At 40.4% G+C, this 14,178-nt stretch overlaps 1 protein-coding gene and 1 pseudogene across 1 annotated transcript in view; both read right to left on the bottom strand.

Moving 5' to 3' along the window:
* The window catches only part of Ccdc138 (coiled-coil domain containing 138), a 96,472-nt gene that overhangs the window by 37,473 nt on the left and 44,821 nt on the right, over positions 1-14,178 (bottom strand). Inside the window, exons 7-10 of the mRNA XM_021205204.2 lie at positions 5,384-5,542; positions 1,663-1,782; positions 724-801; positions 108-215 (exon numbers count right to left, since the gene is read on the bottom strand). Of these exons, the coding sequence (XP_021060863.1) occupies positions 108-215; positions 724-801; positions 1,663-1,782; positions 5,384-5,542 (465 nt within the window). The remainder of the gene's footprint in view (positions 1-107; positions 216-723; positions 802-1,662; positions 1,783-5,383; positions 5,543-14,178) is intronic.
* Positions 11,793-12,419, bottom strand: LOC110326633 (annotated as a pseudogene).

Here is a 14,178-nt window from a genome sequence, read left to right as displayed (position 1 = left end):
ACCTTGAAGGGTTGATAGTTTGATAATCATGTCACACCTTGAAGGGTTGATAGTTTGATAATCATGTCATACCTTGAAGGGTCGATAGTTTGATAATCGTGTCATACCTTGAAGGGTTTTGGAGCTGGTGCCTTGTCTTGTTTTGAACTCCTCACTTCGTGAGCAGCCTGGGACTCTCCTTTCAGTCTCTGCACTGTCATAAACTCATACTTCCTCTGCAACAGCACATAGCCAGAAATTAAGCAGCAATCTTATAAAACGCAGCAAATCATTTAAAAATTCAAGACAGGGCTGGACAGATGTATGGCTGGTCTTTCAGAGGACCCTAATTCAATGTCCAGCACGCACATAGTGGCTCACAGCCATCTAACTCCAGTTCCAGGGAAATCCAACACCCTCTCTGACTTCCATGGGCTCCAGGTGTGCATACAGTATACAGACATACATGCCACAAATACACATATACATAAAAGAGTTAATTTAAAAATTATGACAAGGACTAGAGAGGTGCCTCTGCAATTTAAAAAGGTATGCTCTTCCAGAGGAGCAGATATGAGTTGGGTAGCTCACAGCTGCCTAAAATTCCAGTCTTGGGGGTTCCAATGCCCTTTTATAGCCTCTGTAGCCAACTACACACATGGCATACACTCACCCAGACACACACATATGCACTAAAAAAAATTCTAAAAACAAAAACTAATGAGAGAAAAGCAGGCAACTTACCTGTAAGTTATCTAAACGAGCTTGGACCCTTTTGGCCTGAATCTCCATCTTCTTGTTTTCCTCGCTCACTTCATTTAGCTGAGGAAGGGAAGAAATTACATATTTCAATAAAAATTTTAAACTATCTTGACACGATTTCTCAATGTACTGTCTAATCTTATCAGGTACTTAAGCAATGTAACCAAACAGCTAAAAATTCCCATTTCATTCAAAAATGCTAACGGTAGCTAAGAAACTTTACATTTTATGAAAAATTTTCAAAACTCCTATGATGACTATCAACAAGACAGAGTCTAACCATTCACAAGGCAGGTCCCCATCTATATGGAATAAACTGGGTTAGCCTTCTGACACGCAAGTGAGGGGTTCTCTTTGATTAGGTTAAGTGAGGTTGGAAGACCTACCCTAAAACACAGTGGTAATATCTGAGAGCTTGGGTCCTAGACTCATATAAAGAGGAAGTTGATCCAGTCTCAATTTACAAAGTTTTTTCTTATGTATGCTTTAAAAATAATGTACTTATGGGAGTTTTGATTGCATGTATGTCTGTGTACACATGCATGCAGTACATGTGAGGCCAGAAGAGGGCATCAAATTCCCCTAGAACTGGAGGTAGGGACACTTGTGAGCTGCCATGTGGATGCTAGGAGCTGAACCCAGTCTTCTGGAAGAGCAGTCAGGGCTCATAACCACTGAGACATCTCTTCAGTCCCTGTGCTTGCTGTTAATCTAGTAAAGATCTTTCATTTTTAATTTTTTCACATTGCCAAGTATATGCTAGATGAAAAAGAGGAAGCAGGAATTTAAATATTTATGTTTACAAGAATGTTATAATAAAGCTAACAGATTTATTGAATTCTTTCTAGCTAAAATGTTTTAAGACTGACTTAAATTCCTTAAATACAATCGTAACATCTAATACATATGGGAAAGGTATACCTGTTTTCTTAAGCTATCATTCAGTTCTCTCAGGGTCTCAAAGGAGGACCTCATTCTCTTGTTCTCTTTATTCTTTTCCTTAAGAGCTTCCGTTAAGTGTTCAATTTCCGAACCATGTTGCTAGAAGAAAGGGAAGTCTGATAAAAATAACAGCTAAGAATCCCGTATCAGTAGGGCTAACATGCCCAAGGCCCCAAGTTAAATTCCCACCAAAAAATAATGCTATTAAACATAAATTAATTAAAGCTGAAATTCTTCCATCAAAACTCTAATCAATGTATTTAAGCATATATACATATTTAAACCTTTAAGTAAATATGTATATGTGTACATACATACACACACACACACACACACACACACACACACACACACGAGTAACTCTAACCAGAAAGTGAAAGGCTTGTATAATAAATACTTAAAGGCACTGAAGAAATAAACGGAAGAAGTCGTCAGAGGATGGAAAGACCTCCCACGCTCGTAGAGCAGTAGGTTTAATGTTATGAACATGGACATCTACTAAAAGCAATCTACAAATTAAATGCAATCCCCATCAAAATTCCAACACAATTCTTCATAGAAATTGAAGAAAGAAACCTTTCATTTTCATTTCAAAACCCAATTCCTGGAATTGCTAAAACAGCTCTGAATAATAAGAAAACTGCTGGAGGTATCACCACACCTGGCATCAAGTAATACTACCAAGCTATTATTGTAATAAAAACAGCATGGTGTTGGCATAAAAACATATCAATCAATGTAATCAAATTGAAGGCCCAGATAGGTTCACATACCTATGGGCACCTAATTTTTTTTTTAAAGATTTATTGATTCATTTTTTTGTATATGGGTGCTCTCTCTACATGGAAGCCTTTGCACCAAAAGAGGACAGATCATGAGCCACGATGTGGTTGCTGGGACTTGAACTAAGGACCTCTGGAAGAGCAGTCAGTGCTCTTAACCACTTTCTCTCCAGACCCAGCACCTGATTTCTTAACAAAAATACACAGTGGAAAAAAAGACAACATCTTCAACAGATGTTGTTGGTTAAATTGTATAGCTGCATATAGAAGAATGCAAATCGATCAATATATCTCCCTGGACAGAACTCAAGTCTTCATGGATCACAGACCTCAAGATATGGCCAGATACCCTGAATCTGATAGAAGAGAAAGTAGGGAATAATCTTGAACTCATAAGTACTAGAAAAGACTTCCTGGACAGGACAATAATAACACAGGTGCCAAGAACAACACTTAATCAATGGGATCTCATAAAACTACAAAGTTTTTATGAGCAAAAGACAAAGCAAAATATAACATCATTAGGACAAACTGGCAGGCTACAGATGGGAAAATTAATCATTAATTAATCATCTAATAGAGGGTCAATTTTTTTAAACTGGACACGAAGAAAACAACCCAATTAAAAATGGGGTACAGAACTAACAGTATTCTCAAAAGATAAAACACAAATGGCTGAGAAAGAAAGTATTATGTTCAACATCTTTAGTCATCAAGGAAATGAGAAACAAAACTACTTTGAGATTTCATCTTATCAGAATCAAAATGGCCAGGATCAATAAAACCAATAGCTCATGCTGGTTAGGATATGGGGAAGGGAAACAGTTGTCCGCTGCTGGGAGGAGTGCAGACAAGAACAGCCACTATGAAAATCAGTGTGGTAGTTCCTCAGGGAACTGGGATTTGATCTACCACAAGATCTAGCTTACCACTCTTGGGCATTGTGCTGGCGTATCAAGTTTACACAAACTGGAGTCATCAAGAGAGGAAGGAGTCTCAACTGGGAAAATGTCTGTGTAAGACCAGACAGAAGAAAGTCCACAGGGCATTTCATTAATTAGTGATTGATGGGGAGGGCCAAGCTTTATTGAGGCTGGTGGTCCTGATTTCTATAAGAAAGCAGGCTGAGCAAGTCATGGGGAGCAGGGCAGTAAGTAAGTAGAACTCTTTCATGACCTCAGCATCAGCTCCTCCTTTCACACTCCTGTCCTGATGGCGTTCCTGTCCTGACTTCCTTTGATAATCAACAAATTATTAGTGATGTGGAAGCATACACCAAACAAACCCTTTCCTGTCCAAGTTGTCTTGGTCATGGCGTTTCATCACAGTATCAGTAACCCTAAGACAGGCATATACTCAAAGGATTCTACATCCTACTAGAAATACTAGCTCATCCATGTTCATTGCTGTTCTATTCTAATAGCCTCAGTGACCTTCAACAGATGAAGGGCTAATGAAAATGTAGTGCATTTACATATTCCTGAGTATTTCTCAGCCTTAAAGAAAAATGAAATTCACAGGTAAATGGATAGAGCTAGAAAAATCATCCTGAGTGAGGTAACCCACACCTAAAAAGACAAAATAGTATGCATTCTCTTACATGTGGGTGTGAGCGTCTAAGCCTTGGATAGGCATGTCACACCACAGAGATTAAGGGAATAGGCGAAGAGAAAGAACTCCCAAGGAAGGGGAAATAGACACCTACAAATCTCATCGAACACTGTGCTGGTGCCCAACTAGAGCCTGTACCCTACTGACTGTTCATAGTACCCAGCACACTACCAGTGGAGAAAGGCAAACACTAAACCAGCTATAAACCCTTCGATCCACAATGGTGAACTGCCTGTATGATACGCTGACTCAACTGTGGGAGTGACCAGCCACTGTGTGATTGAATTTAAGGTCCACTCCAAGAGATGGAATCCATGCCTAACACTGCTCAGATGGCCAAAAAACAGGGACGAGAATGGCCACAGACCTAGAGGGAAACCAAATACTATTGTTCTGCTAAAGGACCATAGCAATAAAATGACTCCTAATGACATTCTGCTATGTTCACTGATCAGCCATCATTACAGAAGTTTGCTGCTGCAGGAGATAGGAACTAATGAGAGCCACAACTGGACAATGTGCTGAGAGTGAGGGCCCTTGGAACACTCAGTCCTAAATAGGAAGTCTAGCACATCTTTCTCCTTAGGGCTCAGGATACTAGGTGGAAGGCAAGGCAGAAAGACTGTAAGAGCCAGTGGGGGCGGAAAACAGCAAGGAAATGGTGCCTTGCAGACACAAGACTGACGCACATATGAACTTACAGAGTCTGTGGCAGAATGTACAGGGCCTGCATAGCTCCAAACCAGATGGGATTCCAACACAAGTTCAAACCCTTACTTAACCCAGAAGCTATCTTCAGTTGTCAACTGGTCACAAAGAAAAACTGGTTTTCTCCAATGGAGTCTCACTGAATATACTTACCACAAAGAAAGGGCAGGCCCTAGGCTCAGTGATGGCCAACACAAAACAAATTCAGTGGTGTTTTTTAGAGTGTTTTGTTGGTCTTGTAATGCTTTGTGCATTTTTTTTGTGTACATGTTTCTCATGCTTTTTCTTTGTTTTTTTGTTGGTTTTCTTTTTTTGTTTGCTAGTTTGTTTCCTAAAGAGAGAAGAAAAGGCATGAAATAGGATGGGTGTGGAGGCAGGAAGGGTCTGAGGAGATGAGGGAGGATAAACTGTAGTCAGAATACAGTGAATGAAAAAAATTTATTTCCAACAAAAAAGAAAGAAAATAATGTGTGTGTGTGTGTGTGTGTGTGTGTGTGTATGCAAAGAGGAAGAAGAGAGGTGAAATAAGCAAATATGGCAAGATGGTCATAATGAAGCTAAAAGAAGAATTACTTTATGATCAAACACTGTAGGATTACCTCCTTTAAAATCTGAAATCTTGTCAAAACCTCTTCTTTAACACCTTTAATTTTGCTCAAGGCGGTTTCATGTCTGAAAAGCAGCTGTTCTCGTTCTGCTAAAAACTGTTCTCGTTTTTGAAGTTCTTCTGCGAATTTCTTCTGTGCTGTAGTTTCATACTACCAAAATAAACAATTTAAACAGTTTTTATTAATTAGTTGAGAAACTCTGCAAATAATGTTTTAATCCACTGACACTGTTTTAATCAAAAGGTTTTGCTGACGCAAAAAGGTGTGGTCACTTTGGAACAGTCTGGTAGTTCCTCAAAAATGTTAAACATAATTAGCATCTGACTCCAGCATTCCAAGAGAAATGAAAGCATATATCCATACAAAACTTAAACACAAATGCCCACAGCAACATCATCACAATAGCCTAGACTGTAAACGACCTATAACTCGTTAGTTTTAACTGTCAACTTGACACAACCTATAATTACCTTGGAACAGTGTTTAATAAGGAATTACCTAGATGAAGCTAACCCATGAGCATGTCCCAGCCCATTGTGGGCAGTACCACTCTCTCAGCGGGGGGTCCTGAGCTATGTGAGACAGAACAAAAAGCTAGACATGCAAGATCTATTTATCTGCTCTTGACTGTGGATATGATATAACTACCTGCTTTTAAGGTCTTGCTGCCTTGATTTCCCTGCTATTATGGTGTGGTAGATTGAATATGCTTGATCCATGGGAAGTGGCACTAGTAGGAGGTATGGTCTTTTTGAAATAGGTGTAGCTTTGATGAAGAAATGTGTCACTGTGGGGGAAAGCTTTGAGGTCATATGCTCAAGCTCTGCCCAGTGCTCAAGAGAATTTCCTCCTAACTACCTGTGGAAAACAGTCTCTTCCTGGTTGCTTTTGGATCAAGATGATAACTCTCAGCTCCTTCTCCAACACCAAGTCAGCCTGGATGATACCATGCTTTTCCACCTTGATGATAATGGACTGAACCTCTGAACCTGTAAGCCAGCCCCAATTAAATGTTGTCCTTTATAAGAGTTGCCTTGGTCATGGTGTCTCTTCACAGCAATAGAAATCCTAAGACAAAAGTTGGTACCAGGGACGAAGGTATTGCTGTGATAGGCCTGACCATATATTGTTTGGAAGAGTATAGATTTGGGGACTTTGGATTTGGAAAGCATTGGAATGTTTTAAGTGGCGCTTAAGTAGGAACATGGAAAACAGTGGTGCCAAGGATGATTTGAACTGTGGGAGCCTGTCTGAAGATGTTTCAGAGGAAAATTTTAGTATGTTGTCTAGAAATCATTCGTGGGATATTTTGGTGAAAACTGTGGCTACTTTTTGCGCTTGTCCAAAGAGTCTGTCTGAGGCTAAAGTAAAGAGATGTAGATTAATTGCACTGATACAGGAAGTCTCAAAAACAAAAAAATAGCATAGACTCTGCCCTGTGGTTCATTCTTATGAAGAGCATTTTGATCAACCTTAGTAAGCTTAGAAAGGAAAAATACATAATATATGGTTCAAAGAGTAAAGGGTCACCAGGAAGTGGAATGGAAATAAATCTTGTATTCAAGAAAATAAAATGGAGCTAAAGGGGTAGTGACTACAGAGCAAGATCCCACTAATGCATTTTCAGTTGAACAAAGGATAGTTACATGTTAGGCATTATTATGACCTGGTTATTGTTTTCATTTAGATATAAGGAAATATGATTGTGCGTTAAATTGACAAGAGATGGATTGTGATGGCTATTCTTGGTTGTCAACTCAATTATATCTGGAATGAACTACAATCCAGAACTTATAAAGAGCTTGTGAAAAGGAACTAAATAAAAGCTTAGGTCTGGGCATGGTAGTATATGCCTTTAATCCCAGAAGACAGAAGAATGCAGATCTCCTGAGTTCAAGATCAGTCTACAGAGTAAGTTTCAGGACAGCCAAGCTTAGGCAGTGAAGGATGCAATAAAAAGGGGGGGGGGTCACATTCCAGCCACAGCAAGCAGCAGACCTTGGCAGCTTTAGCACCATGAAGAGAGTCTACAAGAGGCTACTGGTGAAGCTTAATTATAGTGGAAGACCTCAGCATATTAGAAATACCAGTGGGATGATCACCAAGAACAGCAGCAGCAGTGGAGTGGAGTCAGCCAGAGACTAGAGTGCTACAGAGGGCAGAGATGGAGAAGGGACCCCAGCCCTTTGGAAGAGCTATGAAGTTGAAGTTGCCTTGGAGACCATAAGATATTAGAGATGCCAGAGCCATGGGATATCTGCTCAGGAAAGCTGCTAACAGGGAGTGGAACCAGCCCAAGAGAAAGAAGTTGCTTGCAATCAGTAAAGATAGAAGGAATTGGAAATCTGAAAAGCATTTTTACATCGGACACAGAAATGCAGAGTTTGGAGTTTACCCAGCTGGTTTTTGGTCTTGCTTTGGTCCAGTATCTCCTCACTGTGTTCTCTTTCCTATGTTTTGGAATGGTAATGTTTTGAAAGTATGTGATCTGCTTTTTGATTTTGATTTTATAGAGAACTATGGCTAAAAGATTGCATGAATCTCTTAAGATACTTTGAACTTTAGTCTTTTAGACATTGTTTAGACTGTTATAGACTATGGAGACTTTTGAAGTTGAACTAAATGTATTTTGTATTATGCTATGACTAGGTATGGCCCCCATAGACTCCTGTGTTTGAACAGCCTATGGGGGCCAGGGAGGAGAATGTGGTGGTTTGAATATGCTTGGCCCACAAGAAGTGGCACTAGTAAAAGGTGTGGCCTTGTTGGAGTAGGTGTGGCTTTGTTGAAGGTCATGTGTCACAGAGTGGAAGGGCTTTGAGGTTCTATCTTCAAATTCTACCTAGTGCTGAAAAGGTCTTCCTTCTGGCTGCCTGCAAAAGACAGTCTTCTCAGATCAAGATGTAGAACTCTAGGCTCCTTCTTCAGCACCAATCTGCCTGGATGATGCTATGATTCCCCCATGATGATAATGAACTGAACCTCTAAAACTGTAAGCAAACCCCAATTAAATATTGTCCTTTTAAAGAGTTTCCTTGATCATTATACTTCTTCACAGCAATGGAAACCCTAAGACACATGGACTGCAACCTGGGATTGCAAGCCAATAAACCATTCCTTCTCCTGTGTTGATTTTTGCCAGAATATTTTATCACAGTAACAAAAATGAAACTGGGACACTAGCCAATGTCCAATTAATGAATAAAGCAGGAAAATGTGGTATATAACAGAGTAATACTTAGCAATAAAAAACTTGCACTGATACATGATGCAACAAGGAATGAACTTAAAAGTATGCTAAGTGAAAGGATCCAGTCACAAATTACTACACACTATAGGATATCATGTGTAAAATATCCACAGAGACAGAAAGTAGATTAGTAGTTGCCTTTTGGAGATGATGAAATATTTCAAATTTGGTTGGGATGATGTACAACTCCATGAGTATATTAAAAATAGTAACAGATTATAAAATTGATGAGTTAGAAATTGAAAATGCAGGTTTCTAGCTCAGCAAAAAGCTTCAGCATTTATTCAATTGCCCCATATCTAAAAATCCATGTTTTTTTTTCCTTGACTAAGCTTTACTGCATACTCAAATGATCTCAGTATCATTAATGGAACCCATCATTTAAATATCTCTACAGTTCATCCATGTCTCTATATCATTGGCCCTTATCCTAACACAAGACATCATCAGACTGCCACCATCACTATGCATTCTGTCACCTCTCTAGCTCTTAACTACTGATGACAACTTAATATACTAACCTATACGTAGATACTGTAGTTGAGAATTAGGCATGCCCAACTCACAGCCCATAGTGGAATGCAGTCCAGGATAGCTATGAATAGGATCCAATACAAAACTATAGACTTGTAAAACATTAACTGTTTCTGTTTGTTTTGTCTTATAACTCCATTGCACAGTTCTCTAGCATAAGTTTCACAAATGACAACACCGTGTGTCAGGCAAAATAATTGCATGTGTGCTTTCATAACCTGTGGTCTGTGAGTTGGACACATCTCAAAGTCCCCACATGTATCTTTGGTCCCCACACTGGTACTAAGGGAAGGTGCTAGAACCTTCTGGAGGTACCTGTTCATGGAAAGTCCTTAGGTCACTGGAGTTCACTCTTGAGGCATATTACAGGACCCTGGGACTTTCTCCTTTGGTTGATGGCTATAAAATGCATTTGGCTATGTCAATGCTTTTACCATATGCTGTTACACAGTCACTGTTTTAGTTTTTGTCAATTTTATATAAGCTAGAGTCATCTGGGAAGAGGAAAACTCAATTAAGGGAAAAAAAAAACCCAAAACCTCTCCATCAGACTGACCTTTAGGCAAGTCTGTGGTGCACTTTCCTAATGACTGAGGCAAAGAGGCATTAAGGGCAGTGCCACTTTGAGGTAGTTGATCCTGGGTTGTATAAGAAAGCAGGCTGAGCAAGCAATGGAGCACAAGTTACTAAACTGCATGCTCTCTTGCCTCTCTTTAGTTCCTATCTGAAGTTTCTGCCCTGATTCCTCTTCATGATGGACTGTGATCTGGATGTCCCCAAGTTGGTTTTGGCCACAGTGCTCTATCACAGTAACAGAAAGAAAACTAGGACAATCATAGCTCAGAACCTCCAAGGCTACAAATCAAATCAAACTGTTTCCAACTATTTTATAATGAAATCACATCTTCCTATCCTACCCAGCTTACTAATCTCACAGTCAGGGGCCCCAGTTACCCTCAACCTTCTAAGCAGCTAGGCCTCCAGGGGTAAACTACCACCTGGGGCACACACTTGGCTTAAGCTGATTATTTCAAGTACTCTGTTACAGAGACAGAATACTTAACTAAGTATTCTGATTCCCAAATTAGGTTAGTTACCCAAGTTCAATGATATGACAGTCAGGCTGGCATGCTTACCTGTCAAACCCATCCCTCTAACTCAATCCTTCTCTTTTCTGAAATCCACTTCCCTACATACTGCAGACCAGAAAGGCTACATTAGGGACCTCACACCTGCTGCATGTTTCATCTAAATCAGCATACCAAGTCCAGACAGCTTTACATCCACATTAAAGTCTCTACTCTCTTCAGCTGTTCCTCGGCCACCAACCCGCTCACTCCATGTCACCTCTGTTTCTCACAGTGACCTACAGTAGAATCCTATCTACTCTCCCAAATTCTACATCTACACTCACCTCCCCATCAAGTCACATAAGCAAAGTAGCTTATGTAGCTGTCCTGCTTTAAAAATCATCAGGTGAGGGCTGGTGAGATGGCTCAGCGAGTAAGAGCACCCGGCTGCTCTTCAGAAGGTCCTGAGTTCAAATCCCAGCAACCACATGGTGGCTCACAACCATCCGTAACAAGATCTGATGCCCCCTTCTGGAGTGTCTGAAGACAGCTACAGTGTACTTACATAAATAAATAAATAAATCTTTAAAAAAAAAAAAAAAATCATCAGGTGAAGGCCAGGCAGTGGTGGCGCACACCTTTAATCCCAGCACTTGGGAGGCGGAGGCAGGAAGATTTCTGAGTTCGAGGCCAGCCTGGTCTATAGAGCAAGATCCAGGACAGCCAGGGCTACACAGAAAAAATTCATCAGGTGATTCTATTTTTCTTAAATCGAGAGCTTTTCATGCAATCCAGAAAGTATTCCTCTCACTAATTAGATTTAAATAAGATTTAACTTAAATGTCAGAAAAACCTTACCTGACTTCCAATTCTCCCTTAATCAGATATCCAGTATATATTTCTGTTATTCTTTCATTTAAAGTTATAAAATTAGCCTGGCCTGGTGATACAAGTTTGTGCCTCAGTTCTCTAGCACACCAATTAAGGCAGGAGAATAGAGAATTCAAGGATGGCCTAAACTACATACTGAGTTCAAGGTCAGCCTGGGCTACCTAATGAGATACTGCCTAAATTTATGTATATGTTACATGCATAATATAGAATATATTATATATTTTTAACATGGGTATTCACTATTTGCTTAAAATAAGCTACATGTAGCAGGACCCTAGATATTTTACTCACTTGCATAGACACATAGCATTGAACATATGAATTTTTTTTGTTTGTTTTTTTAGAGAATGAATTCACTTTAACTAAAAAAAGTATGGTAGAATGAGAGCATGTTCAGACAAAGAGAAACAGAATTCCTTAAAGATACCTCACAAGATAACTGATAAACACACACAGTCAAAGCCACACCCACACCCACACACGGCTTTTAGGTGAAGTCCTGGGTTTTGTTAGGGAAGTGGTAACTGGCAATTCTGCTGTAACAGATGCAAGGAGGCAATCTCAATATGAGCGTTCATGCTTCTCCTTAACTCCGATCTTGCAGGAGGAGCTTCTCAAAGACCAACAACTACATGAAGGGCTTGCAGTATTTTTAGTTCAACTTGGCCAACAACTCTTCCAGTTATGGCCGAGCTTTGAACCTTCCCTTGAAGTCTTCAGTGTGCTCCCTCACTGACAATCTGACTCCTTCTGGAAGATTGCTTTGGAGTACTTCCAAGAAAATCTCTGCAAATGCAGCACTCAGATGGCTGATCTGAACCTCCCACTCATGGGTGGTAAGGACGGAGTCGAGGACCATTTTGTTGTCTGACAGCTGCATCACTTCTATGGTTTTGATGGGCATCGCACAACTTTCCTCGACTTTGATGGACAGCTAGTTGCAGAGGTGGTGGACACACTGGGCATAACTTTCTGCCAGACTAATGTCATAATCTGTCAGGTGGATATTTCAAACCCCATATTCATAATCTGTCCCCACATTAATGGCTCTCACTTCTACTTTTGCTTTCTTCCTTTTGGGCTCCAGCACTCTCACCAAGTGTCTGTATCTTCCGATGCCATGAGTGGGCTTCATCTTGTAGTACCAACTGATCCTCAGAATACCGCCTGCAGAAAAAACGGGATTCTCTCCCAAACCTCTGAATCTTCGGAGGGAAGAGTCTTGCTTAGAAACTGTATTGGTCCACGCATCAAGCACTTTGCCCAGGGTTCCGCTCATTCTTGACCACAGCAGCTTCTGAACAAACTGAAGAGCCACCCTAGCAATCATGACCCCAGGTCTTCTGAAAACACAGCCGGAAAGGTCTTCATCAGGTCTGTCCCCATGTGAATGTTTATTAATAGGCACTTAAATATTTGTTGAATGGATGAAGTCACATAATGTAACAAAATCTAAATGCTTAATGATAACTCTAATGCTACCCAATAAATTTTAAAATCAAATGAAACTGACAGTTAATGAAGCTACCTTAATCACATTCACTTCACTGGGTTCACTTTGTATTGTTTGTTGATGCATCTTTGCCAATTTGCTTTTCTTGTACCCTAAACAACACTTCCTATAACACCATTTGTTAGTTTCACTCCTTAGATTAAAACTCTGTAAAACAGCCAGCATGGGTTTTCACTACTTTGTTTCACTACAGGGTCTGCTTAATTCACAACCTGACAGTGTGTCCTTGTAGGCACCTCCTTCGTTAGTTCATTCGTTCTTTCTTTTTTTTTGAGACAGGGTTTCTCTGTGTAGCCCTGGCCGTCCTGGAACTCACTCTGTAGACCAGGCTGGCCTCGAACTCAGAAATCCGCCTGCCTCTGCCTCCCAAGTGCTGGGATTAAAGGCGTGTGCCACCACTGCCCGGCCTCTTTTTTTTTAAACACAGTATTTTTACTGATTATTTGGGAGTTTCACATCATACACCTCAATCACACTCCCCAGCCATCCCAGATCTTACCACCCACCCTTTTGATCTCCTCACCCCAAAAGAAGAGGAAGAGGAGGAGAAGGAAGAAGAAGAGAAGGAGAAGGGAGAGGAAGAGAAAGAAGGAGGAGGTCGTTGTCCAATTTGTGTCATCTATATACTCACTGGAGCATGGTCAAACTCCCAGTGGCCAGACCCTTGAAGAAAACTGAGTCTTTCCTCACCTGCAACACCACCAGAAGCCATCAATTGTGTAGAGCTACACTTCAACATCCTTATCACAATTTTTATCACAATGGCTTTCTGAGTAGGCTTACTTTTAGGAGAGGTGAAGTAGGTGAGGGTGGAGGTTGTTGTTACAGAAGACTTCCATGCCATTCTTTCTCAAATGCGAATCTCCGGCCTCTGCATGTGCCATGAACCTCAGCATGGTGTCTGGTAGCAGTACCGATCACAGACATCTACATGGCCCTCTGCTGTAGGAGGACCACGGATGCCATCATAGTTCTTTCTGAGGCAGGGTCCCACTATATGGTCCTGACTGGCCTGAAACTCACTGTAGACCAGTCTAGTCTTGAACTCACAGAAATCCACCTGCCTCTGCCTCCCAATGGCTGAGCCATGTGTCACCACATCTGTTCAATGCCATTTGTACCCAGAATGCCATTCTCACTGCTCTCCTATCTAAATTCTACCTCCAGTCAAGGACCAGGCTCAGTCTTTCCCAGAATACTTCTGGATGATTTAGGATAAAAATAATCTTGTTCTTAAATACCACAATAATCATAGTTGCAATTATTTTGTCAAGATGAGACACTGTTATTTAAAACCACTTAACTAAACAAAATGCTTTAACTACTTCATAGTTGTATATGATTGCTTTCAATAAAAAGAGGCATACGAACTGCACTAGATAAACTCATACCAATTGACTTCTTTTATAGAGGTACTAACAACAATGAATTTATAATGTCTTCAAATAACACACTTTGTATCAGCATGTTCTGTTTGATATCTTAAAAATGGGCTGTTTTGGCGCACACCTTTAATCCCAGCACT

The sequence above is a fragment of the Mus pahari genome, chromosome 9 (assembly GCF_900095145.1).
Source record: "Mus pahari chromosome 9, PAHARI_EIJ_v1.1, whole genome shotgun sequence".
Lineage (NCBI taxonomy): Eukaryota > Metazoa > Chordata > Mammalia > Rodentia > Muridae > Mus > Mus pahari.
This window is presented reverse-complemented; position numbering and strand designations above follow the sequence as displayed.